Here is a 21626-nt window from a genome sequence, read left to right on the forward strand (position 1 = left end):
TTAAATAAAGCAAAGACATAAAACAAGGTAAAACAGACATAAAACAAGGTAAAACGAACATAAAAAAAATTGACTGTTTTTGAATTTTGTCTAAAGATAGAACTTGATAATGACATTAGAAAGTCATATTAGAGCAGTGTGCATTTCTTTTAGACGGAAATATTTTTTAGAATCATACAGAATACTAAAAACATAACACAGAGCAAATCTTTTAATTTCAAATATAGAAAGCGGTTTAGAACATACTTACAGAGTTCTAAAGTTAAGAGTTTAGAACTAACATATCGAACTCTCTTCTAATTAAGCAAAATTGGCTTTGATTCAACGGTTTAGTAAAGATATCTATCAATTGCTTTTCTGTTGGAATGAACTCAATCACTATATCACCTTTTTAAACAAGATCACGTATGAAGTGATGTCTGAGTTCTATGTGCTTGGTTCTAGAATGTTGGACTTGATTTTTAGATAAATTGATGGCTTATATTGTCACACTTGATTGGTATTGTTTCTAATTTCAGACCGTAGTCTGCTAATTATTGCTTAATCCATAGAACTTGTGCAACATAGCTTCCAGCAGCAATATATTCTGTTTCTACAGTAGAAAGAGCAACGGATGTCTGTTTCTTGCTAAATCATGATACAAGGGCGCTACCTAGAAATTGGCAAGTTCCAAACGTGTTTTTTCTATCTATTTTGCTTCCTGCAAAATCAGAATCACTGTACCCAACAAGATAAAATGTATCACCTTTTGAATACCACAGACCCAGATTGGAAGATTGGAAGTTCCACAAAGATATCTTAGAATTCTTTTTACAGCAATTAAATGAGATTCTTTGGAACATGATTGAAATTTAGCACATAGACAAACACTAAAGTGAATGTCAGGTCTGCTTGCAGTTAGATATAGTAAAGAACCAATCATACTTCTAAACAATTTGATGTCCACATCCTTACCTTTTTCATATTTTTCTAATTTTGAGGATGGACTCATTGGTGTACTACGTACCTTGGCATTTTTCATCTTGAATCATTTCAACAATTCTCGCGTATATTTTCCTTGGTTTATAAAAATTCCACCTTCACATTATTTGATTTGAAGTCCAAGGAAGAAATTTAATTCTCCCATCATGCTCATTTCAAACTTACCCTGCATAATCTTAGAAAATTCCTTACAAAGAAGATCAATAGTAGAACCAAAGATTATGTCATCAACATAGATTTGTACAACTAGAATATCATGCACTTTATTTTTAATAAATAGTGTTGTATCAACCTTTCCTCTAGAAGAACCATTTTCTAATAAAAACTTATTTAATCTTTCATACCAAGCTCTAGGAGCTTGTTTCAAACCATAGAGAGCTTTAGTAAGTTTGTAAATATGATTTGGTTTATCATATGCTTCAAAACCATGAGGTTATTCTACATACACTTCTTCATTCAGAAAACCATTTAGAAAAACACTTTTCACATCCATTTGATACAACATGAAGTTTTTAAAACATGCAAATGCACAAAGCATTCTAATGGCCTCAAGTCTAGCAACCGAGGCAAAGGTTTCATCAAAATCGATGCCTTCCTCTTGGTTGTACCCTTGAACCTTGCTTTGTTTCTCACAACATTACCTTGTTCATTAAGCTTATTTCTAAACACCCATTTTGTAACAGAATGGTTTTTAGGTCTAGAAACAAGTTTCCAAACTTGGTTTATCTCAAATTGATTTAGCTCTTCTTGCATAGCAAGAATCCAACTCTTATCATTTTGAGTATCTTCTAAATTTTTAGGTTCCAATTGAGAAATAAAAGCAACATTACTAAAATATCTATTATATTGAGCTCTAGTCATCATCCTTTTTGAAGGATTATCTATGATGTCCTCTTGTGGATGATACTTGTGAAATCTCCATTCTTTTGGTAATTGAGAATCTTCATTTTCTGTTTCTGGCATTTGACTTTCAGTTACGTTCTAATCTTTATGTTCATCTTCTGGTTCAACCTAATTATCAACATTCAGCTCACTTTCTGGCTGTTCTAATTGTTCTGATTGTTCATTCTGCTTTTCTTGATTAGAAAATACAACATCATCATTTTCTAAAATTCTAGAAGTAGAGTCAGATTCATCAAACACAACATGAATAGATTCTTCTACGACCTGAGTTTTCTTATTAAACACCCTATATGCTTTACTATTACTAGAATATCCTAGAAAAATTCCTTCATAAGATTTAGCATCAAAATTTAGCAAGATGATTTTTCTTGTTATCTAGAATAAAGCATTTGCACCCAAAAATATGAAAATAACCAATATTTGGTTTTCTACCTTTGTATAGCTCATATGGAGTCTTTTTAAGTTTAGATCTTACCAAAGCCCTGTTTAGAATATAACAAGCAGTGTTAACGACTTCTGCCCAAAAATACTTTAGTAATTTAAAATCACTTAGCATGGTTCTGGATATTTCTTGAAGTGTTCTATTCTTACGTTCCACTACTCCATTTTGTTGAGGTGTTCTAGGTGCTGAGAAGTTATGGAAGATTCCTAATTCATTGCAAAAAGCATCGAATTTCTAATTTTCAAATTCTCCTCCATGATCACTTCTAATTGCAGAGATGTTATGTCCTTTCTCATTTTGTATTCTCTTGCAAAGATGAACAAACACGTCATATGACTCATCCTTATTTCTAAGGAAGAGTGTCCAGGTGAATCTAGAATAGTCATCTACAATAACAAATGCATAAAATTTTCCTTCAAGACTAGAAGGAGTAATAGGTCCGAATAAATCAAGGTATAGTAATTCTAAAGTCTAGAAGTAGAAACCATGCCCTTAGATTTGAAAGATGTTCTGGTTTGTTTGCCCAATTGACAAGTATCGCAAATGTGATCTTTTTCAAATTTCAACTTTGGCAAACCTCGAACCAAATCTTTCTTATATAGTTTAGAAATAAGGTGCATGCTTGCATGTCCAAGTCCTCTATGCCATAACTAACTAGAATTATCAATAAAAACTAAGCACATGTCTAGATTATGCATATCAGAGAGATCTACTAAGTATATATTCTCAAACCTTTTTCCAACAAATAAAGTTTTGTTATCATATATGTTCTGAACTTCACAATAAGATGGTTCAAAGATCACTCGTCTATTTTTATCGCAAATCTGACTTGCACTTAACAAGTTATAATATAATCCTTCTACTAAGTATAATCTTCTTTTGAAGGATTAGAACCTATCACACCAATACCAACGATTTTACCTTTCGCTTTGTCTCCAAAGCTTACTGTACCTCCCTTTTTCTTTTCTAATATGGTGAATTTCTTTCTACCACCAGTCATATGCCTAGAGCAAGCGCTGTCCATGTACCACATTTCTGTTTTCAGCTCACTCCTTAGGCACACATTGCTTTCTTCATGCTTTTAGACCGTTGCATCTGTTTCATCAACTTTCTGTGTTAAAGTCAGAGTGCTGATTTCCTTGGAGTCAGAATTGATAGTGGCCATCAGACAGATATTTATATTTCTTCTTGTTCACTTTGGCTTTCAGAATTAAAATCATCTGAATCACTTCAAGCGGTTAAGAGCTTGCATACCTCGTGTGCACATGTGAGTACCCGACATCCTTTTTGTGTTTTTCGACTCTGCCTTGCTTCGTACGACCGACCTCTAACTGTAATGATGTCATTCAATCGATTTCCTCCTCCTTCCAAAAACATGTCGTTTTGCATTTTCACAGTTTGCATTTACATTTTTATCCTCATCAGATTTTAAGACGCCTCGTTCGTTTCCTAGCTGTATCTTTCCGTGCCATGGAACGAATAATTCCCTATATAATTATTGTTTTTAAAATTCTATAACACTCGTTTGCTCGCCATTCGCGTATTATCCTGCGTGTGTAAAGATGACATAGCGCAAAGCCACTAGAAGTCACTGGAGAAACTCTATTAAGATGACATAGCCCAAAGCCACTAGAAGTCACTGGAGAAACTCTAGTCACTCGGGGACTTTCACTCTCTTGCAGATGGCTAACTCCAAGTCTCAGAAGAGCGTTCTGCTATTATGCGGGGATTACATGGAGGATTATGAGGTTAGTTTCTTCTGATTTCTCTCTCCCTTGTTTGATTATCGATAATTTCCTTACTGTTTTGGTTGTTCTGGCAGGCGATGGTTCCTTTTCAAGCTTTGCTCGCCTATGGAGTAGCTGTTGATGCCGCCTGCCCTGGCAAGAAAGCCGGCGAGTTTTGCCGGACTGCAATTCATGAGTCTTCTGGTCATCAGGTCCTGTCTATTTTACATTTATAGAAAAAATAAATTTTCGTTTTACTTTTATTCTGTGTTTTTTGGTTGAATTCGTGCGCCAATTTTTTTTTTTTTTTTTATCTCAATGTTGATTACAAATTATTCGTTGTTTAAGGTTTAATAGAATCGTTAGTAGGTCTCGATTTAATAGACAGTGGATTAGCTCTAGAGAGCATTTTGTGTATCTCACGTAATGAATGAAGCACAAACACAATATGTTGAATTCATTCCTTCTTTTTGATTGTAGACATATTCCGAGTCACGTGGGCACAATTTTGCTATCAATGCGACGTTTGATGAAATTGACTTTGGCAAATACGATGGGTTGGTGATACCGGGAGGACGAGCTCCAGAATATCTTGCCATGAATGAATCTGTGTTAGATTGTGTCAGAAGGTTTTCCGATGCTGCAAAGCCTATTGCTTCTATTTGCCATGGACAGTTAATTTTGGCAGCTGCAGGGTCGGTAAAAGGTAGAAAGTGCACTGCATACCCTCCTGTTAGACCTGTACTAATTGATGCTGGTGCTCATTGGGTTGAGCCTCAAACCATGGCCGCTTGTGTTGCTGATGGCAATATAATTACTGGGGCTACATATGAGGGGCATCCTGAGTTCATTCGGCTTTTTGTGAAGGCATTAGGAGGTGTCATAACTGGTTCAGATAAAAGGATTCTGTTTCTCTGTGGGGTAGGTTGCAATGACATGCTTGATTTGTGTAGATAAAGTGGTTATGTACTGAATCTTTTGTCTCTGTCTGTGTGTGTGTGTGTGTGTGTGTTTTGGTCTAGATTTCACTATCATTTTGAAACTTTTTGAGTTAATACATAATTATTTAAGAAAAAGCATGCACATGGTAGATAAGATATTTCAAGTTTATGGAAATTTGCTCACACATATTAAGAGAGGAGAGGAAGAGATGTGGCAATTCAAAGGCAATAAATTTACCTATTACTTCTAGTCTCCAAATATGTATTCATAAACTACCCATGTATCACACATGGATGTGCACGCAAGCACAAGTTTTTGGAAATTTAAAGGATGGTGAAGCTGTGTGAAAGAGAATTTATATTTTACTTCTAATCTCCAAATATGTATTCATAAACTACCCATATATCACACGTGGATGTGCACACAGGCACAAGATGGTGAAGCTATGTAAAAGAGCTTCATGTGTGTATGTATATGTTGGTGTTGAAATATTGCTTAGGTATTAATCATTTCAATCACTCTGCAGAGATAACATTTTTTCTTTTTTGTATTTTTTAAATGATATTTGCTGCATCACTAAAAAAAATTGATGATAATTATGTTAATAAACGCAATACATTTGCATGGAAATTAATAGAATGAGATTGGTACTATGTAAATGAAATTATGATGTGGAAACTTGAAGCAAGATTTAAAAAGTATTAAGTAAAACTTTTGTAGTGAGCAACTGTGCGTACTTTTTATAAAAAAGCAAGCTTGTGTGGGTGCCTTTTTTTCTTGTTATCAGTTAGGTGATTTAATTCTCTATGGATTATGGAAGACGGTCTATCTATGGAGAGTCTTAGGCTGCACAAAAATGCACAATAGTGATAATTCCTTTTTTGAATGGATATGGTTGTCTAATTTATTTTTCTAGATTAGAATTTAGGCTTAGTTGAGTTGAGTCGTGTCTAGTTTTGAAATTGCCATCTCATTAATGGAAAATGGATTCAATATTTTCTTTCATTCCAAAATAATAATGGAGAAAAAATATGTTTGCAGAACATTTTTTAATTATGTATATGGCATTTGAATTTGATAATTAATCAATATTGCTAAATATGTTTACTACTTTTGCACCTTGATTGCAGGATTACATGGAAGATTATGAGGTAACTGTTCCTTTTCAATCTCTTCAAGCTCTTGGTTGCCATGTTGATGCAGTTTGTCCCGAGAAAAAGTCTGGGGATTCCTGCCCAACTGCTGTCCATGATTTTGAAGGGGACCAGACTTATAGTGAGAAGCCAGGCCATCATTTCACTTTAACTGCATCCTATGAAGGGTTAGATGCCTCAAGTTATGATGCTCTTGTTATCCCAGGAGGCCGGGCTCCAGAATACTTGGCCCTAGATGAGACGGTGATTGCATTGGTGAAAGAATTCATGGGATCTAAGAAGCCTGTGGCATCCATTTGCCATGGGCAGCAGATCTTAGCTGCTGCTGGTGTTCTGAAGGTAGTTTCTTTTATGTTGTTTTCAAGTGAAACATTTTTTTTATTGTATTTTCACATTATGCACGCAGGCACCCATGTCTAGTTGTCTTGCATGTGAACAATTAAACTTATGTGCATGTTGACTAGAAACCTGGCACCACCACTCTCTCTGACCTAAGCAGAAAATGAACAGTCAAACATTTCTTCCTGCCATGCATCTTTTAACATCAGAGAATATTTTCATCTTCTAATCTGTAGTTTTATTCTTTCCAATTCCAAGAACAAAATGCCCAAACAAGGCCATTCAGTGATAGCTTGAGGCACACATTGACTTTGTGGTGGCATGTAATTTGGAGATGTGACTGGTTTCACATGGGACTAGGCACCTATTGCTGAATGATAAGTTCAACCAGCAATAAATTATGTTATAACTTCACCAGAATACCTTTCAAAGACCCTATGTTGGATATCCATTTGGATGTAGTTATTTCTCCTACTCTATTTCTCGTAAAAAGATACGTGTTTTCCCCTTACCTTAAGAGTCTAATGTTAAAAAAAAAAAATGAAGGATAAGAGAGTGGGTACTGTTGGATTAAATTAAAGGTTCTGTACTTAGGGAAAAAAGATATGTTTTATCTATTTAAAGGAAATCTTAATTCAATTGGAATTGGGCTGTTAATGTTTACTTGAGTGATAAATAATGCTATTTTCTGGGTTCTTTTATGCATATTCTATTTGATTAAGTTTTTTTTGGCACTTGTTTCAGATTCATATATGTGAGATTATGCAATGTTATTATCAACATATTGGTTTTAAGATTGGATTCATATATGTGAGATTATCCCCTCCATGTTGCCTATTTGCTCTTCCTAGGGAAAGGCATAGATATCTTGGCTATATATGCATTGATAAATAATAATAATTTAATAAACTTGTTGTAGAAATCATTATTATTTTTTGCTTTTGGAAATTTGATTTTCTTTATTTGATTTATTTTTAGAAGGAAACATATGCTGATCTAACCAAAACTACCATGTCATTAACCTTTATATGAATCAACTTGTAGGGAAGAAAATGTACTGCATATCCTACGGTGAAGCTTAATGTTGTCTTGTCCGGGGCAACATGGCTAGAACCTGATCCGATAGATCGATGCTACACTGATGGAAATTTGGTTACTGGAGCAGCATGGCCAGGGCATCCACAGTTCATCTCTCAATTGATGGCATTGCTAGGTATCCGGGTCTCATTCTAGTTGCTGTCACTATGCTTGTAGATTTCATCGTATGCCTTCTTATATCAGATAGCGTGTTAATATAACTCATGCTTTCTTGTATCAAATTGCATGTTGAATATCCAGCATATCAACTCCTAAAGCATGCGTGTGTCAAAAATAAAAAAATAAAAAAAAATAAGTATTTTGTAAAAAGTAAGAGCTTCTAATGTATTTTGGCTATGCATTTATGGGTGCAAAACCGAGTTATCGTTGTTATTGTTGTATTATTTTGTTGATCTTAAAGAAATTTCAATCAATCAGTATTAAGGGAGTGTAGGCTCCAAGGAACAACTTCTCTATGGTTAGTTTTGTCTAACACTGGAACCAAAGCCTGTAGCAATTGAATTGGTGTGTAGGACTAAAGGAATTTGGACTTTAATTGGGAGTTTTTACTTCCTAATGCAATCTATCTTAACACGTGCGAGTTAAAAAGTAGAGACAGTCTTGAAGATAAGCTAGTTGGAAAGGAGGAACTTAGAATGAACGGTTTGTTCTGTATTATTTAGCTATTATTTTATTTTATCATAATTTTCCATCTTATGTAATTTCAAAAGATATAAAAAATGTAGCTTAATTTTTATGTAAATTAACGTTATGTATCTTGAAAAATTTCTAATAAATAAATTGCTGGTTTTATAAAGCCAAATGGTCAAAAAAAAAAAATCTGTAACTTTGATCTTTTTATTCATTCTAGCCAACATTCTAATTTTTATTAATCAATACTATGAATTTTTTTTTTTTTTTTATCAAATTTAGACTCAGGTCAGCATTCCGTCGAGTTGGATTTGTAGGCCCCATGGGATGCGTGATCAGTATTAAATCACCAGTTCACAAGGAATAAAAAAATTATTAATTTTATGTACTTAATAATTTAAAATGAAAAACTAAAAATTATTATTTTGAAAACTTTATTTTCTTCTACCAAACAATTTAATAATCTACAGATAAGTTTCTACTACTATAAAATAGTATCAATACCAATGGAGAAATATGTCGTGTTATTTAACTTTATTAATTAAAAATTTACACTTGTAAATCAAAATATAAAGTCTTTAATCAAATAACATCAAATATCATATTTTTATTTAGTGATAAACCCTCGTAAAGAAAAAACTAAAACTTCACATATTCAAAAAGTAACCATAACAAATCAAAGAAAAAACATATATATTATAGAAAGAGCATATATATTATAGAAAGAGAAATAACAAAAGGTAGGGCCTATTCCTGACGGTCAGCGACCGCCCGAATTAAAATTTGGGCTGAACTACTAGAGAGGAGAAAAAAAAGGATCATGATGATTTTCTATGGATTTTATTTTTATTTTTATTTTTATTTTTATGAAATTTTTTAATTTGATTTGTTATATTGGTTTTCTACTTTAATCCAAATCTTAATAATAAGATATAATATTTGATCTCAGTTAGATATCTTAAAATTAAATAAAGGAAAAACATCTCAATTAACAATATATATTGAATTCCTAATTTAATTCATGTTTAAGAATATAATCTTTGTTCTCAATTACTAGTCCTTTGCCATTTCATAATTAATTTTGAGATTGGATTTGTATGTTTCTAATATTGTGCATTTGTGTTTATTTTAGCATAACTTTAATGTTAATAAACAAGTTCATTTCTTTTTTAAATAAAAATGAAATTGAACTTGAATATTTCCGAGTCCTGAAGCCAAATTCGAAATTGAAAATTAAAATTTGAACTTGCTTTTACTATGGAAAGGTGAATACTTTTAGCAATTTGCATTCAAAATACAATTGCAATCATCATCACTAGGAGCTAGCTAGTTAAAGTTCAACTAGAAAAAAGTTTGAAAATTGAGCGAACTCAAGTTTAATGATATTCAACTTGAAAACTCGTCAAACCTTATCGAACTATTATATATATAATATTATTTTAAGTTACTAGAGAATAAAATCAAGTTCGAATTTAAAATTTTTCAAGTTGAACTCAAGCCCGAAGTCGAGCTTGAGCTGAGGTCAAGTTGAACTCAAGCCAAGCTTCGAATCTGGCAATTTCAAGCTCGACTCGACTCATTTACACCTTTAATCATCACAAACTTTTTTTATTTTTCATTTTTTTTGAGTATTGAGAGTGAGATTTAAATCCGGATCTATTGTCGGATTATATATGTACTTATCACTAGGCTATGACTCGACGTACCTTTTTATTTTTCATTTTTGAAACATTACTAAAAACAAAAGTAACGAATATTGATGATCTGTTAGATCCCCCGCTGACCATTTCATTAACCTTGTAGGGAAGAAAATGTATAGCATATCCTGCAGTGAAGCTTAAACTCAGTCTCGTCAGGGGCAACATGGGTAGACCCTGATTCAATAGATTGTTGCTTCACCGATGAAATTGGTCACTGGAGCAGCACGGCCAGGGCACCTAGAGTTCATCTCTCAATTGATGGCATCGATCGTTGCTTCACTGATGAAATTGGTTACTGGAGCAGCACGGACAGGGCACCTAGAGTTCATCTCTCAATTGATGGCATTGATCGTTGCTTCACCGACGGAAATTGGTTACTGCAGCAGCGCGGCCAGGGCACCTAGATTTCATCTCTCAATTGATTGCATTGATGGCGTCCGGGTCTCATTCTAGTTGCTGTCAGTATGCTTATAGACTTCATGTGTGGCTTCCTGTACAAAATAAAATGTTGGATATCCACCGTATCAACATCTGATGCACAGCTCATGTCGAAAAAATAGTAATAATACTAAAAAAAATTTATTCTGATGCATTCAGGCAGTGAATTATTCCATGAAAATCAGTTATTCCATGTTATTAAGCAACAAACCCATTCCAAAAAAAAAAAAAAAGCAACAAACCCCCTCCAAAAGTTTAACTAGTGGCATCAAATTTATTACCTGAGGCCACATTAAAGTTTAACTAGTGGCATTGAAGTTTTAATTAGTGCTAGAATAAAGCATTTCTAGTGAAACAATAGAGTGTTGCTCGGGTTAGTATGCAGCTTTAATCCCATAAGAATAATAACACAAGTTCGATCTCCAAGAAGCATATTTGCTAAGAGGCCCAAAAACCTTTCCGCTCAAGTGCTCGAAGTAATCCACATTAAAAAGGTGCGGAGATAACTCCCGGTTCTAACAAAAAAGAATAAAATAAAAAGTATTTCCAGTTACTGCAGCTGCTAATGTGGCATTACAATCCTATTCCTCAAACTAAATTAAAAAATAACACCTTGTTCTTCATATGATTTGGGCTTATAATTGTTCTTGGATAATAGTTAAAATCTCATCACATTGAAGTTTAACCTTAAATGATAAACCTCTATTTGCTATGTTCTATTTATTTGAGTATTTGGAAATTGTTAGTTAAACTAGTATAGAATAATTATAAACTTGCAAATTCATGGGTATATTCAACTTCTTATCAAAATTTGTTGGCCAATTAATGTAAATGATTCTGGGTACTTTGTTGGGTTAAATAGTGATTTTCTAATGTTTAGTATTTTCACATTGTCATGCGAAACTAGACCTATATAAAATATTAAATCTAACAGTACATTATTAAATATACACTCAGAATATAGACAGTAAATTTCAAAGAATAGATTGAATTCACCTTAGATTGCTGAACACGGAGCAGTCTTGAAAGACAGAAAGAAGATTGCAAAATTTTGCGCAAAAGCAGCAATTGCGAAACCTGAGGGTGGTTGAGAGAATAGGAAATGAAGAGGAAAAAAAAAAAGATTAGAAGCCCAACGCCCATAGTGAAGAGAGATGCAGATGGTGTCTGGTGTTAGCATGCTGACATTCAATTATTCTTATTCATGCATAGACATTGATATTGCCATGAGTGATATTGCCATTGACTGTTAAATCTAGATGTTTCAAACCCACTTCCTCCAGGACTGTTAAATCTAGATGTTTCAAACCCACTTCCTCCAGGGATGTATAAAAACCCCAGCGCATCTACACTCGTCTTAAATGAAAAAAAAAAAAAAATAAATAAATAAATAAATAAATAAATAAAGAAAACACACTTAATGGAAGGCATAACTCACCAATAAATCTACCTAAAGATTCTAACTTGAGAAAAAGCTCCAACAAGAAAACCTACAAAAAGATTTTACATGCAAGGGTCATTAGTAATTTGAAATAAATATTGTTAAGCAATCTAACACAATATAATCAAGATTGGTTGTTCAAATAATAAAATTGAAACTAAAAGTGAAAGAGAAATTTGCCAAAACAAAATTCTCTGATATTCATGAAAGCACAAATACCAAACAGCTAATATGTCAGAAATTTGATTCCACCATTCAATTAGTTGTGACTTCTCAAATCAATAATCAGAAACAAAAACTGAATTCTACCATGCATGCGATGTTAGTACAAAAAAATGAAAAATGAATCATGGAAAATTATTTTAGGAAAAAAAATAAAATTAGGCAGAAAGTCAAATTGGGGAAATACAAATCTGTCAGGATGATTTTTGGAAATGGTAAACCCTAGCCTAGAATTTGTTGTTGGTTGCTTGAATTGGGAAATTCAAATCATTAACAGAGAAATTAACAAAAACATAAAGAGATGGCTCACCTGTCTTCAGCATTGGAAGACGGAAGCTGATGCTCAGCAAGATTTGGGCAAAGATTATGCAATAGTTGACCTCAATCATCAAAACATGTGGCTTAGTTGCTCTGCATAAACCCTAAAAGGGATATATATATATAGAGAGAGAGAGAGAGAGAGAGATTCAACATAATTATTGATGTGTGCACTTTATATCACCAGTAAAACCTAGAAAATAGAGATTTTCACTAGCCTTTATATCACCAGTAGTCATTGCAAGAGCACTTTCCAGCTATAAAATGATGGAATCTATTTGAATCTCTCAGGATGATCGGCCTTTCTATAAGTTTAGATACAAACTTCATAAAGACGTGGCAGTCTCCACAAACCCGAATATTCTTAATAATCCTTATGGGTCCATGATGCTTTTTTGTCAAACCAAATGCAAGAGCGAGTTTTTCACTGTGGTAATAAATGGATTCACGTTTCTCATTCTCCCCAACATCATGCAGAACCCAGTTTGTGTTAGGAATAAACCCAACTTTCTGCAGTTTACTTATCAATCCATCAAGTTCTTCATAGATTGTTTTTGTATCTGGATGAGTATGATCATCTGCTACAAATTTGTGAACATCACCATCAATTTCAATCCAACTGTAGGCTGCAAATTTTTTAACATTGTTAGTTTTCATCAATGATCTTATGGATGCAACATCAGTCCATCTTCCACAAGCAGCATACATATTTGACAATATGATGTAAGGTCCAGCATTGAGTGGGTCCAATTCAAATAGGCGGCTAGCTGCCATCTCTCCATGCTTGATGTCACCCTTCACTGAACAAATAGATAAAACAGAGGACCAAATTAAGGAATTTGGCTCATGGGGCATACTACTAATTAAGTCCATCGCTTTGTCCATATTTCCTGAGCGTCCAAGGAGATTGATCATGCATGCAAAGTGATCCAAAGTAGGCACCAGTCCATGCAATTTATTCATAGATTCAAAATATCTGTTTCCTTCTTCAACTAAACCCGCATGGATGCAGGCGGAGAGAACTCCCACAAAAGTAATATTATCTGGTTTCATATCTTCTTGCAACATCTTTTCATAAAGAGCTAGGGCCTCTAAGTCCTTTCCATTCTGTGCAAAACCTCCAATCATGGCATTCCAAGAAACTACATTTCGAGTTGGCATCATAGCAAACACAACCCAAGCATCATTAGTGACTCCACATTTGCAATACAAGTCAATAAGAGCAGTGGACACAAGAAAATCCTCATCCATGCCCATAAGCAATGTTTTACCATGAAAAGCTTGACCATGAAATAGTGAGGCTAATTTGGCACAGGAACTAACCACACTCGAGAAAGTATAACTATCTGGCCTGACATTTGCTAACAACATCTCATTAAACAATATCAAAGCATCCCCTTCTTTCCCATTTTGTACATAACCGACTATCATTGTTGTCCAACAAATATTATCTTTTTTTCTAATCTCATTGAAAACCTTACCGGCCTCATCAGTAAATCCACTTTGAAAATATGCACAGAGAACATTTGAAACAGTAAACTGGTCAGGCCTCAAACCTAGCACCTGCATCTCATGAAACAAGTCTATGCATTTTTCACATTGCCCATTTTTCAAGTACCCATAGATCATTGAATTCCATGACACCACATTTTTATTCCCCAGTCTATCAAACAACCGCCTTGCATGATCAATCTCACCACATTTAGCATACATATCAATTAAAGCATTCCAAATAAATACATTGGCACCCAAGTTTCGAGTAATGATCCTACCATGAATCTGCTTCCCTTTTCTCAAATCCAACAACTGTGTACATGCATTTAAAACACTCACGTGGGTGTAATCTGTAGGCTTGAGCCCTTCATTTTGCATTCTAACAAAAGCCTCCACTGCCTTACTTGCACATCCATTTCTCGTGAAACCCGAAATTACTGTATTATACGATACAGAATCACGAAAAGGCATGCTATCAAAGATAACCCGCAAATCATCAACCAACCCAACTTTAGCATACAAAGATAGGATTGCATTCCAAGAGAAAACATCTCTTTGGGGCATCTTATCAAACAAGTCTCGAGCATTAGAGACATTACCTGATTTTGCATACAAGTGAAGAAGACGATTTTGAAGGAAACTGTCACTAGGTTGATACAAGTGAAGATCCATATGGGTTTGCAATCTCTTGGCTTGATCAACATCATTGGCTCTAAAGCAATCAAGCGCTAGGCGAGTATAGGATTCATGAGTTGCTGGACCGTGACTATATAACGAGTCTATTGCTCGGCACAGCCTGAGCTTGGGTGCCACATCTCTCATTACAGGCCTTTGAATTTGGATTTCAATTGATTGTGTTATGTTTGTGCCAAGACCCTGTAAATTGGAAATTTATTCTCATCAGTCACACAATTATTCTTGTATGAAAAAAGGCTTAATAATCAAAATACCCTGAACTTTATAACTTGTTGCAATTGCACCCAAGTTTAAACATTTTGGCATACATGCCCTTAATGAAAGTTAGAGCACATATGTACTCTGGTTCTAATTAAGGTTAGGGTTTGGAATAAAGAAACGATTAATACAAGCCCCACAACCTAAGCTTGGGTCTCCATCTATCCATCAACCGACACCGTATGGGAAGGTGTGCGAGGGGAATGGTCATCTTCCTCTCTTTGCTTGCATCCATCCCTTTCTCTCTCTAATTGGACAACACTCGAATAAAAATTACAAAGGAGATAGTAGTGCATACTTTAAACAAAGTAACAAGTAAAGAAACTAATCTAATCTTCTCAACAATTATTGATTCTTTCTAATCCATAAGAAAATTTTCACTCAAAAACTTTCTTGCGAACTAGAAAAATTAAGAGTAAATCAATGCTGAAACTCTTATGCCAACAAAAGAACTCATAAGCCAAAAATTAGTTAGCAACGGAAAATTATATGCTTGAAAAAGAACTCACATTTAAGAAAATTTAGAAAGCAAACATAATTAGTCAAGGATAAGAAATCGTAAGCCAAAATTAGAAATGAGAAATTTTGAGTGTTCATTGTAATACACCCAAAATGAGATAAAAGACCTCAAACACTAGGAACAAGAAAATAGAATTTGACGCAGTTATACAGAGGAAAGAGGAAATGGTTAAAAATGGCAGACTTGATCTCCAGGAGATTCGACTTCTAGAATACAGATCTTAGGACCAATTTCGACAGCACCTCCCCTAAAAATAGGACTATTCTACCTGTTAAAATAATGTCAAATACTTGCTATATATTCATTCAATCTACACAGCCCATCCATCAGGCAATCAACCAAATCAAGTAACCGTCCTCCTTTAACACGAACATCAACACCCAATCATCACAACCACTTTACATAAACTTAATTTATATTCTAAATAATATGATTTATCAATCCTTGTATATTTATGTACGTATATAGAAACTGCATAAATAACTTTCACCATTAACTCTTATTTAACATCTTTTAATTGGTATTGTACATTCAAGGCTTTAAGCTACTTCACACACACTTATATGAATATATCTCATAAATCAAGCAAAAACCAGCTACATATCTTTCTTTCTCCATATCAATGCAAGAACCAAATTTCCGAAGCTTAGTTTAAAGGTTCTTAGATTAAACATTCATATTAAGTAAAAGCATAGCCAACAAGATCATATCATCTTAAAGAAAATCAAAACACACTCATTCTTAGTTTTGATTAGTCAAAATTCATAAGACCAATCTCGTAGCAGCTGCCATTTCATAGAAATCCTAAATTCTAGCTTAAACTCATAGGCCACAGGCTAGCAAATTCATTAATCAACAAAGAATTCATTTTAATATACCGTTTCTAATCTCATTGTTATCAAACTCATTAAGATGAACAATGTGGCTGCTGCCATTATACAAAGCTTCAAGTTTCTCCACCAAAATCATGTTCCACATGATAATCAATTCATTTCTCAACATAATTTTTTTTTTTTTTTTACAATACCATTTCTTCTTAAAATAATATAACTCATATAAATAACTAAGTTAGTCACCGTCGTATTTAAGAAATCCTTGATTTCTTTGCAAAAATTTGTAATATAAGCAAATAATCTACCTATTTCTATACAAGAATTCAGGTAATATATAAATTAGAAGGTAAAAATCAAAATTTCCCGTCAAGGGATTAGCATATAATATATATTTCATTCATTACTTATCTAAAACTCAAGCTAATGGCTAAATAGCTGCTGCAATATTAAAGAATCTTTGATTTTTTTGCTACAATACGAGATAAACATGGTAATCTACTCATACTCATCTAGAAACTCAGATTTTATAAGCTTCCAATAACAATTTTTAGCAAAATTTTCTAAGTTAATTTGCAGAAATAGTAGCTAGCGATTTCAATTTCTACACTAACTTAATTTATGCCTCAAATCCTTCAACTAAGATCAAAGAATCCACGAATACCAAAGAGGATTGAAATCAGCTTACCCAGTTGTAAAACGCATCGGAGATTGAAGTTTTCCAGTTAAAATGATCGGAAGCTACATCTACTCTCCAATCTAGCTACTGCCGCCGCTATCTTGACCGGAAATGAAAAGGAAAGTGGCCAGAGAAGTGCTAGAGGCGAGGAGAGGTCTGGTCCGGCCGGTCCTTGGCTGGTCTTGCCGGAAAAATCAAAAGAATGCTAAGAGAGGGCTGTGTCGATCGGAAAGAAGAAATCGCAGCTCTCTCACTCGTTGCTGCGTTATAACCGGACCGAAAAATAGTGAGGGAGAGAGAGGGAGAGAGAGAGAGGCGGAGCTGAGTGTTTGTGGTGACGGAGCCGCCGGAAAAATGGAACGTAGGGGAGGAGGGGCTACCCAGAATCGGGAAAGAGAGGAGGGATGGGGACTTGTTAGGGATTTTGACATTTCTAGAGCCTTCTCATTGGCTCTGGAGCGATTTGCTTCAACTCAGGTCTGATTATGCATAAACCATTGGTTTTGAATGGTTTTCAGCTTGATTTAAGGGTTCTCTATGAGTTTAGATTGGTTCAATAATTAAAGTACATTTATATTGGACTTCATTTATTAATTTATAAAATAATGCTTTTGCTATTTTAGATATAAAATGAATTATAATGTCATTAGATAATGATTTTGTGATTTTAAATGTAAAATGAATTATAATGTTATTGGTTCAAAATTGATATTTAATTTTCAAATGGAAAAGTTTTTAAAAATATAAATTTATGTTGTTTTACAAGCCAATGACATAAATTATGCGACGGAGATAATACATGGAAATATAAATTCATATATATAATTGAAAAGCAAAAAATTAGCAAAAAGAAAATTAATTTCACCAACATAAATAATAAAATTTCTAAGAAAATAATCTATCTAAATATATTTTAAAAGAAATCAAAACCCTATGTAATGCGCATACTTTTACCTAACTAATTGAAATTTGCAATTTACATGCGTTGTCAAGGATAATATTTGCTTATATATGATATATCATTATCCCATACACCAAACCAATCTATAAAGAACTATTTCAAAAATGTTATTATTTTATTTTTTCAGTTAATTATAAAAATACCTTCATTACAAACAAAAGTTTATTTTTATTGGTTTTGTGTAGGAATTAAAGCGTTCGGGAATTTTAGGATATCCATCCACGTCGATCCATCTAAAGAGGATATAGATAATTATAGATGGATTTAGGACGGATATGGATGATTTGGTAGTGAGTAACCACAGGCATCCTATCTAGTATTAGTAAAAATTATATTTTAAATAACTTCAAATTTGGATAGTTTAAGATTCGTTAGTATCCCACCCATATAAGAATATCTGAAGTAGGTTTTGGATGGGTATAGGTAGTAAAAATTTAAACGGGTTAGGATATGAGTACTTAAATAGAAATTTAAATGGATATAAAACGGATACAGATAATAAAATTTTAAAGGATACGGATAGCATAAAATTCTCGAGTACTCATTCCGCTTCCATCCCTATTTTTGTAAATAGAGTTGTGAGTAGGTAAGTCTTCCTACATTGTGAATATCAATGACGTGAAAAGCATTTATATGTTGATGCTACGCTAAAGCATAAAAGGGTTGTTTAGATGTGCATCGTAACACAGTCTCTTCCTACCTTCCTATCTAGGTGATAATTCATCGTTATGGAATGAAATGATCTTCATTCTGATTTCATTTCGAAATATTTCAGAATTTAAAAATTCACTCCACACTTTTTCAATTTTTTTTTTTGGAAGTTAAAATTTCATTTCATTCCATTTTGTGACATTTGGATTGAAATTCAGTAATGCTAAATTTCACAAACATAAATATAAAGGTAGTCTAGTATGATATATCTTAAGATATAAGAAATAATCAATATTAATATTTAAAATTAAATATAAATACTAAAAACATAATTGAACTACATTAAACTGTTGTCATAATAATAAGAATTTCTTATTTCAATTACTTTCCATTGTTAACGCGTCAATTATTCATCATTCATCTATATTTATATTTTCTTTTCCATTTTGATCACAGAGATGAAAATTCTATGGTTAAATCTTATAACAAAAAAGAATAACACCAATAGCTTGTAATCAATATGAAAAGAACTAAATCACATAATTTTCAAACTTGCTTCAATCCATAATTATAGAAATATTTAGCTGCCGCCAATTCAAGAAATCAAAGTTTTTCTCCACCAAACTCACTAATTCCTAGCAATAATTAAAATTATAACTTCAATATATCATATCAAGCAACAATTTATAAAAACAATTAGAAATAATCGTTGTCATGTTCAAGAATCTTTAAGTTTTTGATTAAAACTCATACTTTACATGCTAGTTAACCCATTTCCCATCAATCACAACAATAGTTTAAGTAAATAGCTAAATGGCTGCTGCCATTTGAAAGTTTCTTAATTCCTTCCCCAAAATCTGCACTAAACTACATTAATTCTTCATTTATATATGGATTTTAATTTATGATATCAATTAGTAGGTTAAGCTAAGAATTTCCCATCAAGAGTTTAGTATATAATATAAATTTTCTTCATAATTTATCAAAAATTCAAGCAAATGGTTAAACCAATGGCTGCCATGTCAAAGAATTCTTAATTTCTTGGATATTCCATAACAACTCACAAATCTCCATGCACCTATTGCCCCTTTCATGATACTCTATTTTTCTTGCAGAATTTATCATTAAAACACTACTAGATTGCTACCAAATCAAGTGAATAAGTTTATAGCACCATAATAAGTTAAACTCAAGAAAAATTTATGAAATTCTCTTATCTGGTTGCTGCCATATATCAACAAGTCTCAATCTCAAATCAAACATTGCAAGAGCCATATTATTCTAACCATTATCTCATAGGAATTTAGTTTACACTTGCATTTACTATAGAATTTAAAGATTTCTTTAAACTTGTGTGAATAGTATCAAATTCTGAAACTTGGATTACGCCCTAGACCAGTGTTATAAAAATCTCCATTTGAGAAATATTTTGCTTTGAGGATTTGATAAAGAAGAGTACTCTGGTTGGTTAGGAGACGCCAACCTTGTTTGCCCAAAGGTGCCAAATTAAAGCTATGAAGGTTTCGGAAACCATTCCCTGTCTTTCTTACTCGAACATATTCTCTCCCATGACAACCAGTGAATATTTCTACGCTCATCCGGCTTTGTACCCCACCAAAAAGAGTTAATCATCCGTTCTAGCTCTGCACAAATAGAAATAGGAATGAGGAAGACACTTATACGGTAAGCAGGAATAGAGTGCACAACAGATTTAATCAAAATTTCTTTCATTGCTTTAGACAATAAACAACCCTTCCAACTTTGAAGCCAACTCCAAAGCCTATCTCTAATAAAAGTGAAGATATTTTTTTTATTTCGACCAATAAAGGAGGGGAGACCAAGATAATTCTCATGATTAAGTGGGGTATGAACATTCAAAATATCAGATATAGATTGTCGCAGATCTGGATGGACATTTGGACTAAAGGAAGATACCTTATTTTTTAAAATTCACCGATTACCCAGACGCCCGCTCATAAGTCTCCAACATTTCCTTACAAAGCGGCCTTTCCTAGCCGTAGCCTGAAAGAAAGAATAACTGTCATCTGCGAATAAAAGGTGAGAAACGCTAGGATACGACTATTAAATGCTTGGTAATTAAGGTATGTTTATATTGGATTTTATCTATTAAATACATGAAATAATGCTTTTGATATTTTAAATATAAAAATGAATATAATATTATTGGTTTAAAATTAATATTTAAAATTTAAATGAATAAGTTCTGAAAATAAAAATTTAGGTTGTTTTCAATTATTAAAATATATACTCCCTCCGTCTCATTTTATTTGCTTGTTTTTCCTTTTTTAGATGTCCCAAAATACTTGTAACGTTTCTAAATTTAGACATGAAAATAATTATTTTTCTCATGATCACCTCTATGATCTTTCATTAAATGAGAGACTTTTAATAATATCTTCAATAAGTTAAGGGTAAAAAATGGCAAAATAAATTTTATTGACTAAATTTTTAATATTCCTGTTTTGTCAAACCAAGTAAACAAAATGAGACGAAGGGAGTAATTAGAATTTGAAAAAATAAAAAATAAAAATTTGGTGTATGAATTGGAATATGGAATTACCTATCATATTCCGTTCTATATTCCATATACCAATATTTTAAAAAATACATTCCATTTTAAATTTCATATTTCAAAATTCCGTTTCAAATTAAAATTCGATTTGGAATTTCAATCTAGATTAGTATATTCCGCACCACATTCCTACTCATCTGTATTTTTCAAAAACATAAATTCGATTATCAATTAGATTATTTTTTAGAGAAAAGAATTATCTAATATGTATAATTAGATTTCTAATAATTTGATTTTTATCCAAACAATTTAAAGACCTTTCAAGGTACAAGCCTTTCACATTGATTTTAGAATTTATTAATAAATATTAATTGTGATTTTTAAAATTTTTTAATATGTATATATGGTTATAATAAAATTTTTTAATTTATAATTAAACTTTTTTTTGTATAAGTTTACTTATTTTTTAAGGATCTTATACGTTTCATGCTGAGTTTTATATAATTTTGTGCGGATGTATTAGAAAAGAAAAAGAAGAGGAAACGGCTTAACAATTTTTTATTTTTTTTGAAGATAAACTTAATAAATTATTTGAAATATATATCTATACTGTTGGTTTATGTTTTCTATTAGTATACGAGAACTTGACTGTTTAATATATTTTTTATT

The 21626-nt window shown here is 32.7% G+C and overlaps 2 protein-coding genes and 1 long non-coding RNA gene across 7 annotated transcripts; 1 reads left to right on the forward strand and 2 right to left on the reverse strand.

Moving 5' to 3' along the window:
- The first annotated feature begins 3875 nt into the window (after positions 1-3875).
- Positions 3876-8033, forward strand: DJ1D (Class I glutamine amidotransferase-like superfamily protein). Its single transcript, XM_012219303.4, has 5 exons — positions 3876-4074; positions 4149-4265; positions 4534-4974; positions 6126-6488; positions 7533-8033. The coding sequence occupies exons 1-5, from the start codon at positions 4009-4011 to the stop codon at positions 7719-7721; spliced, it is 1176 nt and encodes a 391-aa protein (XP_012074693.1). The 5' UTR covers positions 3876-4008; the 3' UTR covers positions 7722-8033.
- A 1592-nt stretch (positions 8034-9625) lies between these two features.
- LOC105636129 (pentatricopeptide repeat-containing protein At2g22070) lies at positions 9626-17309 on the reverse strand. Of its 5 annotated transcripts, none has more exons than XM_020680120.3 (6): positions 16822-17309; positions 12554-14705; positions 12328-12439; positions 11793-11844; positions 11351-11431; positions 9626-10407 (listed from the first exon to the last, which is right to left on the reverse strand). In XM_020680120.3, the coding sequence occupies exon 2, from the start codon at positions 14649-14651 to the stop codon at positions 12561-12563; it is 2091 nt and encodes a 696-aa protein (XP_020535779.1). In that variant the 5' UTR covers positions 14652-14705; positions 16822-17309; the 3' UTR covers positions 9626-10407; positions 11351-11431; positions 11793-11844; positions 12328-12439; positions 12554-12560. The 5 variants fall into 5 exon arrangements, with proteins under 5 accessions (XP_020535779.1, XP_037496945.1, XP_037496943.1 ...); XM_037641017.2 differs by adding an exon at positions 11629-11700 and having other exon boundaries at positions 12328-14705; positions 16822-17308; XM_037641015.2 differs by adding an exon at positions 11629-11710 and having other exon boundaries at positions 12328-14705; positions 16822-17308.
- Positions 17310-19607: 2298 nt separating this feature from the next.
- On the reverse strand, positions 19608-20503 carry LOC119371235 (uncharacterized). The gene is made up of 2 exons (XR_005178823.2): positions 20360-20503; positions 19608-20067 (listed from the first exon to the last, which is right to left on the reverse strand). It is a non-coding gene; the product is annotated as an uncharacterized LOC119371235 (long non-coding RNA).
- Positions 20504-21626: the final 1123 nt, after the last annotated feature.

The sequence above is a fragment of the Jatropha curcas genome, chromosome 4 (genome assembly GCF_041381405.1).
Source record: "Jatropha curcas cultivar XTBG-Jc1 chromosome 4, XTBG_Jcur_1.0, whole genome shotgun sequence".
In the NCBI taxonomy this organism is placed as follows: domain Eukaryota; kingdom Viridiplantae; phylum Streptophyta; class Magnoliopsida; order Malpighiales; family Euphorbiaceae; genus Jatropha; species Jatropha curcas.